The 18,228-nt window shown below is 37.0% G+C and overlaps 1 protein-coding gene across 5 annotated transcripts in view; it reads left to right on the top strand.

Annotated features, from left to right (window-relative positions):
• Window positions 1–18,228, top strand: part of ZDHHC14 (zDHHC palmitoyltransferase 14) — a 115,687-nt gene that overhangs the window by 78,587 nt on the left and 18,872 nt on the right. For all 5 annotated transcript variants that reach the window (XM_074896511.1, XM_074896509.1, XM_074896512.1 and 2 more), the window contains 2 exons: window positions 13,413–13,550; window positions 17,314–17,362. In XM_074896511.1, the coding sequence (XP_074752612.1) occupies window positions 13,413–13,550; window positions 17,314–17,362 (187 nt within the window). The remainder of the gene's footprint in view (window positions 1–13,412; window positions 13,551–17,313; window positions 17,363–18,228) is intronic.

Raw genomic sequence — 18,228 nt, 5'->3', positions numbered from 1 at the left:
ATGCTATTTTGAGAGTAAGTAGTTATCAGAACTTAAGGATATTGTGTGATGATAGGGTTCTTTTTTCCTCTGAACATCTCGTCTTCTTTCATGACTATTTTCTTTGGAGGGCAGACAAGGTGATCAAAATATACTTGGATTTAAAAGCAAACCGAAAAACCACACCAATAAAATCTGAGTAGTTTCTAGTTAATGAGATAAAATTTAGAGTTCAGGTCAGCTGATCAGCACACTGTTGAGCCTGGACCTTATGCATTCAAGAAAATAATGTAGAAAGATGTCTCCAGCTGAGAAATGTAATTGCAGCATTCAGCAGTGATATTTTTAGATTCAGAGCAGTTATTGGAAGAATTACAGTTTCATGTTTAGATGATACTCATTTAGGGAGTATGCTTACATCAGAGTGAAAAGCTTAGTCTTTTGGCTCTATACAGTTGACTGGTATCTGTAGACGGTTCCTTCAGTAAATAAGTTTTTCTGATGTGTTAGAATTTTGTAAGTGTTGTAAAAGCTATTGAGCTTGGCAAGTAGGGATTGCATTTGACACATTTTCAGAAAAATACTCTATCAGATGTGTAACCTGGATGTTACAGTGTTGTGGCATTGCTCAGCAAACCTGATATGAAAATGCAGTTGTTGACCAGTGCAGTAAATAAAAGTTAAAGGCTGTTGTCTTTTCTGAGACTGCATAAATAAGAGCAACTCCCACACACATTCTGAAGCTTATTTTAAAATAAGGTTTCAGGTTTTTTAATAAACTGGTATGAAGGATTTTTCTACAGATTATTCTGTAATCTGATTGTGTCCTTTTCATACTAAATTTGGAAAACCTACTCTGTGAAACATAGAGTTAGTGATGGCAGGGAAACAACTTTAAAAAAATCTTTGTTTTCTGGTTATGTCTGTGATGAAGCAACAGATGTGAATTATGATTTCACATGTGGTATGTGACATATGACATTCATATGATTCAGATATATATATCAGAAAAGAGTCCGAGTAAATTCATATAAGTGATAGTTGAATCCAAGATGATTAGTATTTACTGCTTATAAAACAGGTATGATGATTGTCATTTCTGCTTGCATATTTTTTAATTTGAAGTTATTTGTTGTAAAATAATTCCATCCATTTATTAGAAAGAATTTGTTGTGTTTTTTTCTCTTCAGCAATTATAATGGGAATCTGTATAAATTATTAATTTTTCAGGGTACATTGTATAGTACTTTTGTTTCCTGATTACAGGTATTTGTCATACAAATATTCAGGTGTATTGAATGCAAAAAGTGAAATCTACAAGTACCTGCAATTAATTTTCTGTGAAAAATAGATGTCAAGAAAATTGGATTGCTCACGTACTTGTGGAAAACCAACAGTCTAAGAGTGTACACTTAATCAGAATGTGTTATGCAATTTACCACCACTCTTAAATTAGATTTTTCTATACGATGACTGTTTTCTTTCATTTTAGTTTGTGTCTGACAGTAGCAGTGAGTGTATTTGTGGCACTATCATTTGCTAGTTCCTTACTGATGTAACTAAACGAATGCAAAAAGATTCCTACTTAACATGCATATGGATATTTAAATCACTTATGATTGCAACTCTCTACCAATATGGCTGTGTGTTCCTTTTTACCACATAGTTCCTGAAGCTTTTGCTGAATAGTTATAAACTAACTACAGAGACTATGTGATACAGGAATGGAGATTTTATTCAAATCAGTACTCACTGCTCAAAAAACAGTACTTTTACCCAAAGGTGGTTTACGATACTAGGCAAATGAATGCAGTGTGAAAGCAAGGTTCTTTCATTCTATGTTTTCTATTGATGCTTTTCATTCTGTAAGGAGTTCTTAGCAGCATTTTAAATATGTAAGTACATACAAAAATTTATTCATTGTTGTTGTTTTCCCTCTTTTGAATTAATCCTGACTTTCTTGTTGTCTAGTAAGCATATCTGTTACTTGATCTTGTTTCTGATTTTCATTTTGTCACTAATTTTTTTATAAACAGCTGCATAGTATACTTAGATAAAAAGAGCTGTAAAAAAACCCCCACCAAACTAATTAGAGTTCTACCCATAGTAATATTTCAAACTCCTTTATCTTTTACAGTATTTTCCTAGTAGTATGCAGAAGAATCTGGATTTTCATACAAACGTAGTTTGTTGCATTTCTGTAATACCTTCACACATTTGGTTGAATAAGTACTCTCTGAGACAAATATCTTGCATGTATTCCTGATTTACTTTCTTTAATTACCTTTGTGAACAATAATTAGAAGTAAGCCCCTCAAGAGTTTTCTATGTACCATTATGTTGCTTAAAAATTACATATTAATTTAAAATAATGTACACATAAACACAACAGATAAATACTTTAAAAAAAAGAATAATAAGCAGACATAAATTCTGAGCTCAAGCTCAGGTAAAATCGCCAGGAGACCTGCATGGATGAACAAGAAGCACTTGGACAAGCTCAAACATAAAAAGGAAGCCTACAGAGCATGGAAGCAAGGACAGGTAGCCAGGAGGAAATACAGAGAAATTGTCTGCGTAGCCAGGGATCATGTTAGGAAGGCAAAAGCCCTGCCAGAATTAAATCTGGCCAGGGATGTTAAGGGCAACAAAAAAAGCCTTTACAGGTACATTGGTGATAAAACAAAGACTAGGGAAAATGCAGGCCCTCTCTGGAAGGAAACAGGAGACCTGGTCACCCAGGATATGGAGAACGCTGAGGTACTCAATGACTTTTTTTGCCTCAGTCTTCAGCAGCCTGTGCTCCAACCATACTGCCCAAACACAGAAGGTAAAGATGGGGACTGGAAGAATGGAGAACCACCCACTGTAGGAGAAGATCAGGTTCCGGACCATCTAAGGAACCTGAAGGTGCACAAGTCCATGGGAAATGATGAGATGCATCCATGAGTCCTGAAGCAACTGGTGGATGAAGTGGGTAAGCCACTATCCATCGTATTTGAGAAGTCATGGCAGTCCGGTAAAGTTCCCACTGACTGGAGAAGGGGAAAAATAACACCCATTTTTAAAGAAGGAAATAAAGAGGACCCAGGGAACTACAGGCTAGTCAGTCTCACCACTGTGCCCAGCAAGATCAGATCATGGAGTGAATCCTTCTGGAAACTATGCTAGGGCACGTGGAAAATAAGAAGGTGATTGGTGACAGCCAGCATGGCTTCGCTAAGGGAAAATCATGCCTGATAAATCTGGTTGCCTTCTACAATGGGGTTACAGTGCTGGTGAATAAGGGAAGAGCAACTGTCGTCATCTACCTGGACTTGTGGAAAGCATTTGACACTTCTGAAAGACATCCTTGTGTCTGGATTAGAGAGACATGAATTTTATGGATGGACCACTTGGTGGATAAGGAATTGGCTCAGTGGTTGCACTAGCAGTTGTGATCAATGGCTCGATGTCCAAATGGAGAGCAGTAATGAGTGGTGTTCCTCAGAGGTCAGTCTGAGGACTGGCGCTGTTTAACATCTTTGTTGGCAACATGGACAGTGGGATTGAGTGCATACTCAGCAAGTTTGCCAACACCAAGCTCTGTGGTGCGGTCGACACGCTGGAGGGATGTGCCATCCAGAGGGTGTGGACAGGCTTGAGAGGTGGATCCATGCAAGCCTCATGAAGTTCAGCAAGGCCAAGTGTGAGGTCATACACATGGGTCAAGGCAATCCCAAGCACAAATACAGGCTGGGCGATGATGAGTGAATTGAGAGCAGCCCGGTGGAAGAAGTACTTAGGAGTAGTGGTGGATGGAAAACTGACTATGAGCCAGCAATGTACACTTGCAGCCCGGAAAGCCAACCGCATCAAGAGAAGTGTGGCCAGCAGGTCGAGGGAGGATTCTCCTACTCTACTCCACTCTCATGGGACCCCACCTGGAGTAGTGTGTCCAGCTCTGAGGCTCCCAATATAAGAAGGACATGGACCTGCTCGAGCAGGTCAAGAGGATGCCATGAAGATGGTCAGGAGGCTGGAACATCTCTCCTGTGAAGACAGGCTGAGAGAGTTGGGGTTGTTCAGCCTGATGAAGAGAAGGCTCAAGGGAGATGTTCTAGTGGCCTTCCAGTACTTAGAGGGCTGCAGGAAAGATGGGGAGGGACTCTTTATCAAGAAGTGTAATGATAGGACAAGGGGTGACAGTTTTAAACTGAAAGAGGGTAGATTTAGATTAGATATAAGGAAGAAAATTCTTTACTGTGAGGGTGGTGAGACACTGGAACAGGTTGCCCAGAGAAGCTGTGGCTGCCCCCTCCCTGGCAGTGTTCCAGGCCAGGTTGTTCAGGGCTTTGAGCAACCCGGTCTAGTGGAAGGTGTCCCTGCCCATGGCAGGGGGGTTGGAACTAGACGATCTTTAAGGACCCTTCCAACGCAAACCATTCTATGATTCTGATTGCTGAGTTTTGACAAGAGGTTTTGATTGCACCGTGTGGTGCTAGTAAGAAGCCGGTGATTGGGCTTGCTTCTGAAATGACCAAATGACTTTTTGTAAACTTGGTTTTGGTCATTTCAACATCAATGGTGTAATTTCCTTTTTTTATTTCGTTTTAATAAATATTTTTTTGTCTTAAATTGTTTAATTTGATTTCTATAATAAAAGCTGAACAAGAAACGGCTAACTATTTCCAAACAATTTATTTAAATATAGTACTGATGGTAGCACACATGTTTTTTTTCTGCAGAGGATTCAAAGCTCAGATTTTTCAAATTGTATGTCACCACTGAACTTTGAAACATTTAGTTTCATTTTTCAGAGATCACCGATGAACATGAGAATGGCACACTAAGTTAGACCACAGTTGTGGTTTGTGCAGTAGCCCCTTTCCTGCCATGGCCAGAGGGGATCTCTGGGGAAGAATGGCAGAAGAGGGCGAGCATGCGGGGGTGCTGCTTCTGAATAGTCTTGTGCTCAGAAATTTTCAGCATAAGCCTTCTTGAACCCTGGGGGGTTATCCCTTTTTTCTTCAGTAGCTCTTGATGGATCTTAGTCGGCCTTCTTTGTACCTAGTATAAACTTTTTGAGACCGGGAACCAGCATGCCAGTAGTGCTGAAGGCACCCATACCATACTGGCATTTTCTGTCAATATTTCTGTTTTCTGTAGGAGGTAAGATTTCTCTCACTTGTAAGTCTGATTGCTTTCCTATATAGATTCTAAACATGAGACCAAGTGTCAAGATTTTGACAGAGATTTTGACAGAAAGTATGCTATATTAGAAGCCAAATAGACACCTCCTTTCTGGTTAAATCATTGCTTCTGTAAAGCACATCTGCCAGGCAATTGTAGGCATTGTCTTTTGGTTTTGGTCTTGACCAAATGACATTAATTTATTGTTTTGAAAATACAATGTGTTATGTACCCAGCAGTACGCCAAACAGCAAAATTTGGATAAAATAATTGTTTTTAAAAGTAGTTTTCCAGATTAAGCACCAGTGTTGTAAATCTATTTTCTTAAAACGGAATTAATTGTTAGAACGCACGTAACACACACAACATAAGACAAGGAGTAGGAATTACCAGAGTGTTCTGTGAGAAACTTTTCCCTCCAGATACCACCATCTTCCAGCCTGGAGAACTCGAATTACTTCAACAACAAGCTGAGAGGTGGCATTGTAACAGTTTGGTTTTTATAACACTGACACTGTGTCTGAGAGTAATTTTCCCAGGACTTTGTGGTCCTTTACAATCAGCGTGTATTTGCTTCATGTCAGAACTTTGTTTTGCTTGGGTTTAATTTCATTCTGAAGCACTCTTCCTTCATTGCCTATTATCTCCCTTCTTGCTTTCAGTTCCTTTTCATGACCTTTCCCTCTTTCTTTCCTTATATTTCCTGCAATGAAGAGAGTACAATTTTCACTTTATTTTGGGGTCTGATTTTTGAACCTGTTAAACCTTAGCTCCAGTTCTCTTGAAGTGACTCTATAGCTGAACAGTTAAAACTATAAAGCTACCAAGTTGGCTGCTATGTCCTTCTCCCCCCCCCCCCTTTTCTTGTATATTTTTTCCCAGTTTTTACATGTGAGAAATGGCTTTGGCTGCTTTTGTTTGTACTGCCTTTTTGGGGCACTCAAGAAGCTGCCAAATGGAGTACATAGCAGTACTTACAGAAGTGATATATTATTTGTCTTTGAGTGTGCCACCTATATGCTAGATGTACTTTAGAAATTCAGGGAGCATGGAATGTGTGTAAAATTTAAGTCTAAGTCAACGTACTGTGAAATATGGCAGAAAGTCTCTTTTAAAAAGATAATAATGTTATAGATTGCTTCAGAGAGAGGTTGTGGCTTGTGTGTTGGTCTGCATATAAAAAAAAGCAGAGGTGATCATCATAACCAACTGTGTAAATGATGTTGTAAGTCTCAGATGTCAGAGTAAAAATTAAAAAGATTAATTACTGGTGTGGGGGAAGGGGGGGAATATTACAAAACTTAGAAGTGCAATAACAATTTGAAAGATGGTTAGGAAATTCAAAGGCAGATATAAGGCAGCCACAGAAGCGTGTAAAAAAAAATATTGTGCTTTTATATAGAAAAGAGAGGAACAAATCCATGAACTTTGTGGATGCTGATACCTGGTAAGGATATTATGCTTCCCCTAGGGGCAAGTTGGGGTTTTTAACTCTCTTCCTCCACATTTGGGGGGGTGTGTGGCACTTGTTTGGTTCCCAGTGTGTGAAAGATACTATATTGACAAGAATAGGTATGTAAGGAGAGATTGTTAAGCAGTCCTTTGCTGTGCACTCTTCATACCTATCAAACAGTCATTCTAAACTGCTGTTGCTGCCTTTGAAAATGTCACTGTTAATGTGCATGCAGTCAAAGGGTCTCATTGTTAATTAGTCAATATTTGTTATTGGAGGTAACAGTGAAGTGAGCCATGTGACAATACAGTTTAATTACCATGAGCTATCCTAGGGCAATGACTGTATGTTTTCCAAACAAATCAACTTTTTTTTATTTTTGAAAAAATAAACATGTTTATTTTCTTTTTGTGAATAACATTAGTCAGCCACTACTGAAGTTGGTTAGCATGGAAAAAGTTGACATTGCAACTGATTTTCTTAACCCCACCTAAATAGCTTAGTTGTGTGGGACAGTATTTGAACAATTATGAGGGAAATATTTGTTGCGTAGCCCTTGTGTTTGCGTTTGACTACTTCTTGTAGATACCCATGCACATTATTAATTTATTTCATTAATAGAAGCCCATCTTTCCCAATGTTATATTGCCGTTTCAGTTTGCATCATCTTGTAGAGATTAGTGTAGCGTCTAGAATGTAACCTAGAATAAACCTTTGGTGAATATTTCCTGAATGTAAACTTGATGCTAGAAGGCTCTTTCTGTTCCCTTTGGTTTTCTTGGGGTGTTTTGATTTGGGGTCAGAGTACAAAAGTACTGAAGCTCAGTGATTTAAAGGATCCATTGTGTATTGTCCATAACAGATGTTCTCAAATAACATCACCATGCATATAAATGTAACTTGCAATCAGTCTTTTGTTATTCATCTTTTTTTTCATAAAAATTTCTACTCTGATTTCATTCCACAAAAGTAACAGCAAAGGCATTGTCAGGGGAATGACTGTCATGCAGGTGAATGTTGTGTAGATTAAATTGATCCATGTATTTGATTGCTGTTGCCTATTGATGACAAGTCCTATCAGTGGCTTTTAAAAATATCATTAATAAAGCAATTTTCTGAGGAGTGAGGACTTCAGTCAGTGGAATTGAACATCTGACCTAAGGATAATTTTTATGAATATGCTATGAATATTGGATTTTTTTATTAATTATGTTAAATTATCACACATTCTGAACTGACTGTAAAGGATTTAATGCCATGGTTGTATTTGCTTTTGTGCATGCATACATGACATTGAGTAAGCTGTTGGGATTGGACTGCTTTATTTTAGAAGAAAATAAATACTTTTTGTAATAAAAAATATTCCTTAAATGGACTTCTAAAAACCTCATTTGTTTTCCTAAATATTCCAAGAGCAATCAAATTCTGAAAGTACCATTTGTTATACAAAATATCAAGTCAAGAAGCTTGAATAGATGTGGTCATATCATGACATCAGTTCTACAAAAAGCTGTAATTGTCATCACTATAAATATGTGCAGATGTGTCGGTATCTCTACATAATTGCTCAGTGTGCATCATCACAATAGACTTTGTAGTCCTGTGTTCTACTACTACTGTCAAAAATAATTTTGTGTAATGCTGGCACAGTTGGTTGAGTTGCAATGTCATTTTTTTGACTGATGCAAGATTTAAATAGCAGGCTATTGACTCTTCCCAGTCCTAGAATGCCTGTTTGCATGTGTTAAAGATGATAACATTCGGTGAATGCCTTATGTTTGTGTCTTTGCCCTACAATGCTTTACTTGAATGAGGGGGAAGAATTATCCAAGTAAATTCTAACTTGGTGCTTGTTGGAATCTCTTAGTAACGGGACCTAGATATTTTTGCACCTATAGATGTTTTGTCTTTGGGACCTGCCTTCACATTAAGCTTTAGAAAATGTATGTTGGCATGCAGTGATCCAGTTGAACAAAGGAAAAAGGAAACCATAAATAATAAATGTTTCTGAAATCCCAGTGTGAATAGATGAGAGAAGCTGCACACAGAAGGTCCAAGCTGGCCTACAATTGTTCTGTGTAAAAGTACTTTTTTTGTTCCTTGTAAATTATAAAGCTTTTATTAAATGTTTTGAAAGAGGAGGAAAGTATTGGGGTCATTTTGTGCATGGTTTCCTGGAGTGTAATGATTGAAAAATGGAAGCTGAACATTTAAGGATTTAAAGAGTCCACATGCTGTGCTATGGAAAAGTAGAGATTTGACTCTGGTTTTGAGCAGCAAGGAACATGCTTCGATCTGGCATTTGAAGGAAGCATTCTCCATCTATAAGATCATTGCTTATTAAAATGGTAAATATTCTTGGTTTTGTTTTTATCTGAGATATCCAGTGGTTAATGTTTCTTGAGCAGGTTTTCAAATGTAAATGTTTCAGAGAAGGTAAAAAAAGATAAATGTGTAAAGTATGCTGTAACTTGTATGTTCTTCTGTCATCCAGTTAGTATAGACCATTAGGTGAGTGGTAATGATTCCACTGAGTCAAGCTGACAGTTTGCTACTTCCAAAGGGACAGTATCTAAATTTCATCCTCTTTTTTTTTCCCCACTTCTGTGATTCTCTCCTTTGTCCCTGTTCACGTGCCCTTAGTAACGCACAGAATTGGTAAGTCAGTTTTTCCTTACTAAGCAATGAACAAAATATCTGCATTTTTCCTTTCCTTCTAGTTCAGCAACTGACCTGACTAATCAGCAGCTTGGACAATGAAAGAAGGAAGCAGGATGAAATGGCAGGAAGGGAAGCATGTGGCCATCTCTTTCACTGCCACTAAACTTTTAGATTGGCTTGGTTATTTTGTGAAGCCTCACCCTTAGATTTTGGTTATAAGAGTGCTGGCTATCCACAGAAGTTATTATCCAAATTCCAAGTTGCTGATCACTTGGTAAAGACTAGTAAAATAAACTCACTGTTGCGGGTTTACTGACAGCTCTTGAGGCTTCTTACCTCTTCTGTTGTCTGTGGTCTTTACAGCACCGTTTGTAGTCTCCATTTACCCATCTCCTCTTTTCATTGATGCTTCACTTTATAAACTGTTCACACATGTTCTCAGTCTTTTTTTGTTTGCTTCAGCTTTTGTTCTCAGACCCTGAAAAATTAATCAAAACTGGATTTCTCCTGCAGTCCTGATAAGTGTTAACCTGTAGTAAGGTTGATGTTACAGCTGGGCTGACACTCAGCTGCTTCTGAAAGGGTCATTTCATCCATTCTCTGACAGTGTGTTTTCACTGCCTAACTTGGGCTAGCTTTGGTGTTTGATACTGTGATAAACTGGTCTGGGGAGCTAGGCAGTGGAAAATTAACCATAGTTTTAAGTTCATCTGGCTCTCTGAACGAGCTCCACACATGGTAAAATTAACACCAGGCTTGGCCTAAGGACAGAGAGCCATAAACATGCAGGCAAGAGGTTGTTCACAGGACTGCTAAAAGAGGAGAAGCTGGGCCATCTGTTTTAGCAGTGGTTCTCGATTAGGTAGGTATGGCTGTAACATCATACCACATCCTGAAGGCAAATACCTTGCTACTTTTGCTTAAAATAGAGTGCAGGATGATGATCTCTCACAACTTTTCTATCCATGGGATGCTTCCAAAGACAAACTTTTCAGCACTTGCAGCTTTCTTCCTCCCTTATTAAGAGTTCTAATACACTTTTTATTAACAAGAGTTTGTATTACCAATGTTTTAGTCCACTTCATTTATCTTAAATTTTTTTACATTAGCCTTGTCACAAGTGTATGATCAAGTACAGCAGCACATTAACCATACCCTATAAATTTAAACCAGAACTGCAGTAATTTCCTCTAAACAGTCTGTTATTCTTCACAAAAAATCAGTTGCATTTATGTTTGTTCTGCATTTTAAGTTTACGAGGACCAGAATTCTCAGTTATTCTCAGCATCAGTAGTTTTTAATTTTTCACTTAAGGTAAATCTTAATTTTGCTGCGAACATTGTCCAAGCCAAGTAAAGATGTCAGGTAGAGCTTCCTTTGCCAAATCATTGGTTTCTCTGTTTGCAGGCATCTGGAGTGCCAGAGGCGAACTTTAAGTTATTCTGTTATTTCTTCATTAATTACTTACTAATCCATGTCTTATTGGAAGGAAGAAGAAACAGCTCTAGATTTAAGAGTTTATATTTCTTAACAGCATTAGAAGTTTCTGTTCAGTATTTGTCTTCATTTTGCCAGGGTTAGCTGTTTTCTCTTAAATTGAAAACTAAGCAGAGCTGCCCACAAGCTGTAAGACTATTATCTTTAACTTGGATTTACATATTTGTGCTCTACTGAGTAGAATAATCTCTTGCTCTTTAATATACTATTTTGTGGCATATAGCATAAATGTCACATCTCTTTCTATTTTACAACAACAAAATGAGGCCCAGTTTATTCATTCATAACACTTACGTAAACCCTTTGATACTTCTTTGTTATTAGAGCTGATTCAGATTTAACACTGTAGCAATGTTTTTCATATCATATTTTCGTAGCCTTTTCTGTCCATTTCTGCTTCACAAACTTCTTAGGTAGGTAGTTAGCTTCGTGATGATTGGTAAGGTAATTGTTGAGAAAGCAGAGCCTTTCAGTTTACCAAGAAAGTCTGAAGACGAAATTGGGCAAGAGTGACAAGGTCAGTCTTATTAAGGAATATATATGTGTGTATATATATAAGTATGTGTGTTTATAGAAAGGGGTGTGCATATATGTGTGTGGTTTTATGTTTGTCTGGATTTATCTGAATCTATTGAATAGATGTCTATGTATATCTAAATACTGTTTCATAGCTAGAACCTGAGTTTTATGTCAGTATAATTTGTTGATTCCTACTGTGGCAGAATAGAAGAGAATGAATGTGAATGTGCAGAGTTCATCTTCCAAAGACATGTCATGATTTTTTTTTCTGAAGCAGTAGGGTACAAAGTACCCTAGGATTATGCACTTCAAGCGGCTCTGTAACTGTGTTTTTCTTTGCGTTATTATTTGCTCATGGGTTATATTAGGCACCCATTAAGTGAAGTTTTTATCAGAATATAAGGACTCATTCTGAAGCACAAATGTAATGTAAAAATAAGCACTGTTCAAATTCAGTGTCAACTTATTTTGGGAATACAACTGTATTGCACTGAAGAAAGGTAGTATCACCTACTCTTTTAGATACCCGAGTGTGTAGTTCTTGGTATTCTTAGCAGTACTCATTAAATCAAAGTATTTCTGAAGCCTTACCCTAAGGAAGTTCAGTAACTTCACCTTGAATAGCCTCACTGGAATTTGAAACAGATTTATGGCAGAAACATGCAGTCCAAACAGCTGTCACGCAAAACCATTTTAAAAAAAAACCTGCAAGTCTGGTGAACTCGGAAGTCTGTTCTGCATGTTGCTTTGACTTTTTTATTTTTAATGAAGATAATACTAAATACATCTTTCAAGGAAAACCTCTAATGTAGGTCTTTAACATAAAGCCACAGCTAAAACAAACTGGTGTGCTTGGACAGATGTGCCTTTTTAACATAGGGCTTAAGGACTTCAAATTTATAGCTTGCCTTTCCTGTGGAATTACAAATAGTTTCATATTGTACGTCAATGAAGGCATAAAAGTCACAGAAAACAAAACAGGATTTGGACGAGGATCAGAGTGTGAGAGAGAGTCAACATGAGAGCATCTGTCTTATGTTATGATCTTGGATTTGATTAACAAATTTTAAATTCTGTCAGTGTAATCTCTCCAAAGCAAAGTTAGGAAATGCCAGTTTGTTTCCTGACAATCATTCTGTTTCTATTACCTGGTATACTGGAATGGAAAGGGGAGGGTCTGGGCTGCCTGGGTTTGAAGCAAAGCGAACTGTTCCCTTGGCAGCTTTCCAGCACTGGGGCATTTCCTCAGTGTTGGGGAAACTCATTTCTGACCCGCTCTGGCCTCTTTCTGTCTCATGAATGAGTTAATCTCTCAGGGAAATAAAGGGAAAGGGTTTGGTTTAGTAAAAAGAAGAGGGAGTCTGTAGCGTAAAGGGTAACAAAGCATTCAGATGACATCTACCAGTTTTTATACTGTGTAGTTTTCAGAAAATTCCTACAAGATTGAATAGATTATTTAAAAAAAACAACCCCAAAACTAAAAAAAGCAAATTTACAAGACTGTCTGAATTTTAACATTTGAAAAATGCTTTATATGAATGATTTTGCTGGTTTTAATGATTTTGTATGGCAGTGTCAACTTTAAGTGGAAAAATAGGTGGTCTAGAATGGAGAATATTTTGAGTGAAGCAATAAAAGGAAGTGGGAGGGTGTAAATATTTCATATACCATAATGGATGGATGAGATGATAGTAGCCATAAGTCAGAGGTATGATCATGACAGATATAAATAAAACAACATCAGAAAGTCCAGTTTTGAGTAGAAGAGTGACTGGAAGAAAAAAACGCCTTATTTTGAAAAAATAAAATACAGTTGAGTTGGTACCGCTCTATGTGACAGTGGATAAATACATGCTTATTGGTCTGACTGCACAATTTATCATAATAATACTGTTAGTTTAACAGGAGCTCACCTCAGCCATGCTTTATTTCTTTAAAAGCTGTAAGGTTCATTAAAATACTCCTCTTTTTTTTCCTATTTTTTCCTTTCTAAATAAGAATTTCTTTGTGGCTAATTTGCAAATGCCAGTTAAATCATGAGGTTTAATATAGTATTCAGAGAGCTTTTTTTCAAATAAACAGCATTTTATTAATTGTTTTCCATTTTTTTTTCTTCTGCCTCTCATTTCAGAACGGTTTGATCACCACTGTCCCTGGGTAGGCAACTGTGTGGGGAAAAGAAACTACAGATTTTTTTATATGTTTATTTTATCTCTGTCCTTTCTGACAGTCTTTATATTTGCATTCGTTATCACCCACGTCATCCTTCGTAAGTATGCTGGTGAAATCAGATTACGTATGTAGCCATTTGCTTGAGTTTTTTATTTTTAAGTTAATCTTTTGATCATTCAGGGTTTGTTTATTTATTTATTTATTTGCCTTTTCTCTGAAGCTTCACAATCCCCAGAGAGTCCCATTCTGGTCTACAGTAGACCCTGGTCACGGTAGTCATTGATCTAGTGATGGCTTTGTCTTAATACAGTGTTAATTTTCTTTTTTTTTTTCTTTGGTCCTTTTATGGATGATTTATTGGAAAAGCAGCACACATACTGTATGTCTAAGTATACAGATAGTATAATTTTCCTGAAGAACTTTTGTGTGCTTTTAAACTGTAAGCATGGCCACTTGCCTTCCAAACACAGGTAAATTATTAGGAAATAGATTGGAGCTATTTTACACTTTTTGTTGTTTGCCGTTTAGTTTTACATCTTTCTCAACTCTATTTTAAACACGTTACTTTCATTTGCATAAACATTTTAAGAATAACCAATTCATAATGGAGTGAATCAGATAAGCTCTAGGAAGGTGAATATTAATGGGTTTGAGGTGGATTTTTATTTGTATTCTGGATTGGGTTTGAGGTAAAGACTCTTTCGGGTACTGTGGTTTTTTTCACACAACTAACAAATTTGGTAGCTCCGATATGATGATGATGATGATGATCTGATTTATGGAGATAGGTTATACAACTTGTCTTTAAAGACCTTTTGTATGTTGTGGGTGTCTTAACCCACTATCACTAGGAAGTTTGAGAGTGTTCTATCTTTCCATTAATTATATAGGATATTGCCTTGAAGAGTATTTCTTTAATTGTTTTGGGAATGTGATCTTATTTCTTTGTATTCTGTATTACGATGGAAACCTGATAGAAGTAATAATTTCTGTTTATAACACGTTTATAAAGCTAACTTGATAATAGCAATATTTAGAGACTGTTTCACTGAAAAATATTCTGATTGTGCTCAATTTCCTAAATTGCTTACGTTGTGCAGGGAAAATTTGTATTTTAAAAAGCAGAACTCCTGCTCTCATTTGTGCTTCACGAAAGAAGGGTACAAGCGCTGAGTGGTTCTTCTGTAGCTCAGAAATCCAGCATGTAGTCTAGAATAAGGGGCACCTAATTTTGAAAGAGTCTGGATCAACAAGTTGTTTTCTTTCCCAGATACGCATTTCTAGTAGCAGTTGAAAGATCAGAGATAAGATGTACATATTGTTTAAAAAGGGAAAAGTAATTACTGGACAGAGAACACTTTTCATTAATACTTAAATCCCTGATATGTATTTGGGCATACATGAGTATATACATACACATCTTTTACATTTAAGAAGGAAGCATGGTTTTTTTTCCTCTCTTCTCATTTTGCTAGAATTCAATAGTCAAAAACATCACCAGTCTAACAATGTAAACTACTTTTGAAGCTAGCCTACTTTTATTTCACAAAGACTACAGTGCTTTTTTTCTTTAGTTTTCAGCGTGTGAATTAGCAGTATTATGCCAATATTTCATGTTCTGTATGTCAAGTAGATTTATCCGGTGGATTTTATCTTTACAGTGTCCATACCTAATTCCAAGTATGAATTAGAGCAGAGAAATTAATTGTGCCTCTGTGTGGTTGAGAAGCATTTTAGCATTGTGTAGGTGTTACAGATAATGTATAGTGAATGTTAAATGCTGAATTGTCTATCAGCTGTAAAATATTCTTGGTATGGAGGTTTATCTACCTTGGATGAGAGGAGAAACCTCCTTAGTTATAAAGATTGGTTGGTCCTCAAAGGCAATGGTAGCAGGTATGAATTGTGATTAGTTCCTTGAGGTTAATTTGCTACATAAATTAGCTTTCAAAATTATCTACTATAACCTTGACTGTATTAAAAAAAAAGAGTGCTTTAAATAAGGTTTTCTTATCATATCAATCACTCCATTCTCTCTGTGTTTATTATGCTTCTAGAAGTCCCCATATCTCCCTCTCTAATAGTTACCACTCAACCATTTTTGTTGTTTTGCAGTCCTGCAGTTCTTCAGTTGATGCTAACCTATAAACAGGATTCTCAGTTACTTAATCTGCACCTTTGCACTTGGCATAGACTGTGTTAGTGTGTCTGAATGAGTCTGTTTTCAGACCTGGGACTGTGATCTTCCTACAATGTTTCAAGTCATCCATATGTATTTCCTTAAGTCATGGCAAAATTCTTGGTTCTAGAGGAAGTCATGCTAACTTAGTCAAATCCTGTTCTTAACTTTTCTGATGACAATCTGATCAGGATTACTTTTGGTAACACTTTGTTCTAGGTATCCTGTGTTAGACTGAGTGCCTTGTGACAATACTCTTTTGAGAAGGGACTGAGGGACATTTATAGCCACTTGTAAGCATCGATGTTTAAAAAAAAAATAAAATCCTTTTTGGTTCATCCTAATGGGGAAGTTCCTTCTCTGACCTTTTTGATTATGTAGGAAACCTGTTTTGTTGTGGTTTTTAGATGTCTCTTGATTTAGACAAATTTTTGAAATTTGTAACATTTTTAATACATCTTGCAAGCTGCCATTTTTTTAATTTTTGGTGGGCCTAAGTGGTGATGAGATATGAGATACAACTTCACTTTTTTTTTTTCTGTGGCCTTCTGAGGCATTCATCGGAAATTTGCCCTTTCCAGGATTAAGAATATGTGCACACAATACTACTGAAGATAATAAAATAAGTAAAGTAGGATACTTTAAAGACGTTGTCTTGCAAGATTTTCTTCAATCTCCCCAAGCTTAACACATGTTCAGTGGTAGTGTCTCTCTTTACAGTTACTCAGCTCTGTTTGAGGCATCAGTATTTCAACTGTTGCAGTGAGGAACCTTCCATTTCTGATGTATTAGGAACTGCCTGGAAGAGTGTGACCAACAATAGGGGTTAGAGTTCACACCTACCTGCTGCCATTGCCATTAAGGATCCTAAAAATAGTAAGAAAGTAGGGGAAGTTCCATTAGTCTTGTGCCTTGAGTCTGTTATGAGAGTCTGAAAAGGCTCAAACACAAGGTAAGTAACTTTCACTTCTTAATGGCAGTGTACACACAGTATACACACATGTATATATTTTTTCTTTTTGTTTTAAAGACAAGATTCTTCTCTCTTCATACAAATCTTCAGCAAATTGACAAATTATCCTTTTTGATTAATATCTCACGGTTCTGGAACCCAAGTGGATGCTTCTGCATCTCTAGTTCATTGGATCGTGCTGCTCTTGAGATTTTTTCAGCTAGTACTCTCATTTGCGCAGAGGCAACAAGCGCCTATTAGAAAAACCTGTGCAAGTGCAGTAGGAGCAAGATTGTAGTCTAGAGAACTTTGGCTGCTTCCAGGGTGAAGGGGGGAAAGGTGAGAATCTGGGTTTATAGAATAAATCTTCCAAGTCAGAAAGTTACTTTGAAAATAGTATTTCAAAATACAAAAGTAGCTTATAGTTTTTTGTTTCCATATTAGGTCTGAAAAGAACAGGGATAATCAGAAATCTTGTTCATGGGAAAGTATGCGTGTGTCAGTTTGGTATGACTGAGAAAATACCCTGCAGATGTTAGACCTGATAACTTACCCAAGGTTTCTTTCTGATGTTGTTGCTGCTGAGCAACATATTTTCAGATTCATATTAGTAAATCTATTATATGATTATGTGGTTGATCTTCAAGTATTAATTGTGTTAACTATGGTGAAAAAAGCCAGTAGTCCAATTTCTTACTCAACTGGTAATTTTGGGTTCTGTTTCTACAGGTTCTCAACAAACAGGGTTCCTCAATGCCCTGAAGGACAGTCCTGCAAGATATCCTTTCACTGAAACAAATTGTAGATCTTGTTGCACAATAACATCTGAGATGGTTTTGCTTGTTTTCTTGCTGTTGTTAGATATGAGCATTTGGGACTTTTTCAGTTAATGATTTCATCACTTCCTGCACAATAAAATTGATCGCCACATGTTGAAGGTAGGAAAGAGACTTATAACCTGGAGTGGGTTTTATTCTTCATCTTTTGCAGAGTACTACTCTGAGGAGTACTCATGACAAAGGTCTGTAGTTTCTATGTGTGATGGAAATACGCTCCATATATTTGTGATAGAATTCATAAATATATCACACTGTAGCCATGCTGTGGTTTCATTTAAAATACTCAAATTCCTCTGCTTTTACACCAGAAAGTATCCAAAATGGCTGATTCTTGTCAAGAAAGAAAAAGTAGATTGTGAAACGACTGACACCATAAGATGTCCCTGAAGAGTTCAATTCCTGAAAGTAATCTTATGTTGATTTACTGTTTTTAGAGAATTCATTTTCAAGTATCAACTTCTGTTACATAGAAGTATACACATGCATGCACAGGGACTACTACTGTTGTTCAGCCTGGAGAAGAGAAGACTCTGGGGGGATCTTATTGTGGTCTTTCGATATGTAAAGGGGGTTCACAAGGAAGGCATAGAAAGACTTTTTACCAGAGCCTGTAGTGGTGGGACAAGGGACAACGGTTTTAAACTTGAGAGGGTAGATCTAGGTTGGCTATAACAGAGAAAGTTTTTACAGTGAGGGTGATGAGATGCTGGAAGACGTTAGCCAGAGAGGCATCCAGAGGCATCCCAGAGATGCCCCATCCCTTGAAGTTTTCAAGGCCAGGGTGGATGGGGCTTTGAGCAACCTG

Source organism: Athene noctua, chromosome 1 (genome assembly GCF_965140245.1).
Source record: "Athene noctua chromosome 1, bAthNoc1.hap1.1, whole genome shotgun sequence".
Taxonomy (NCBI): domain Eukaryota; kingdom Metazoa; phylum Chordata; class Aves; order Strigiformes; family Strigidae; genus Athene; species Athene noctua.
This window is presented reverse-complemented; position numbering and strand designations above follow the sequence as displayed.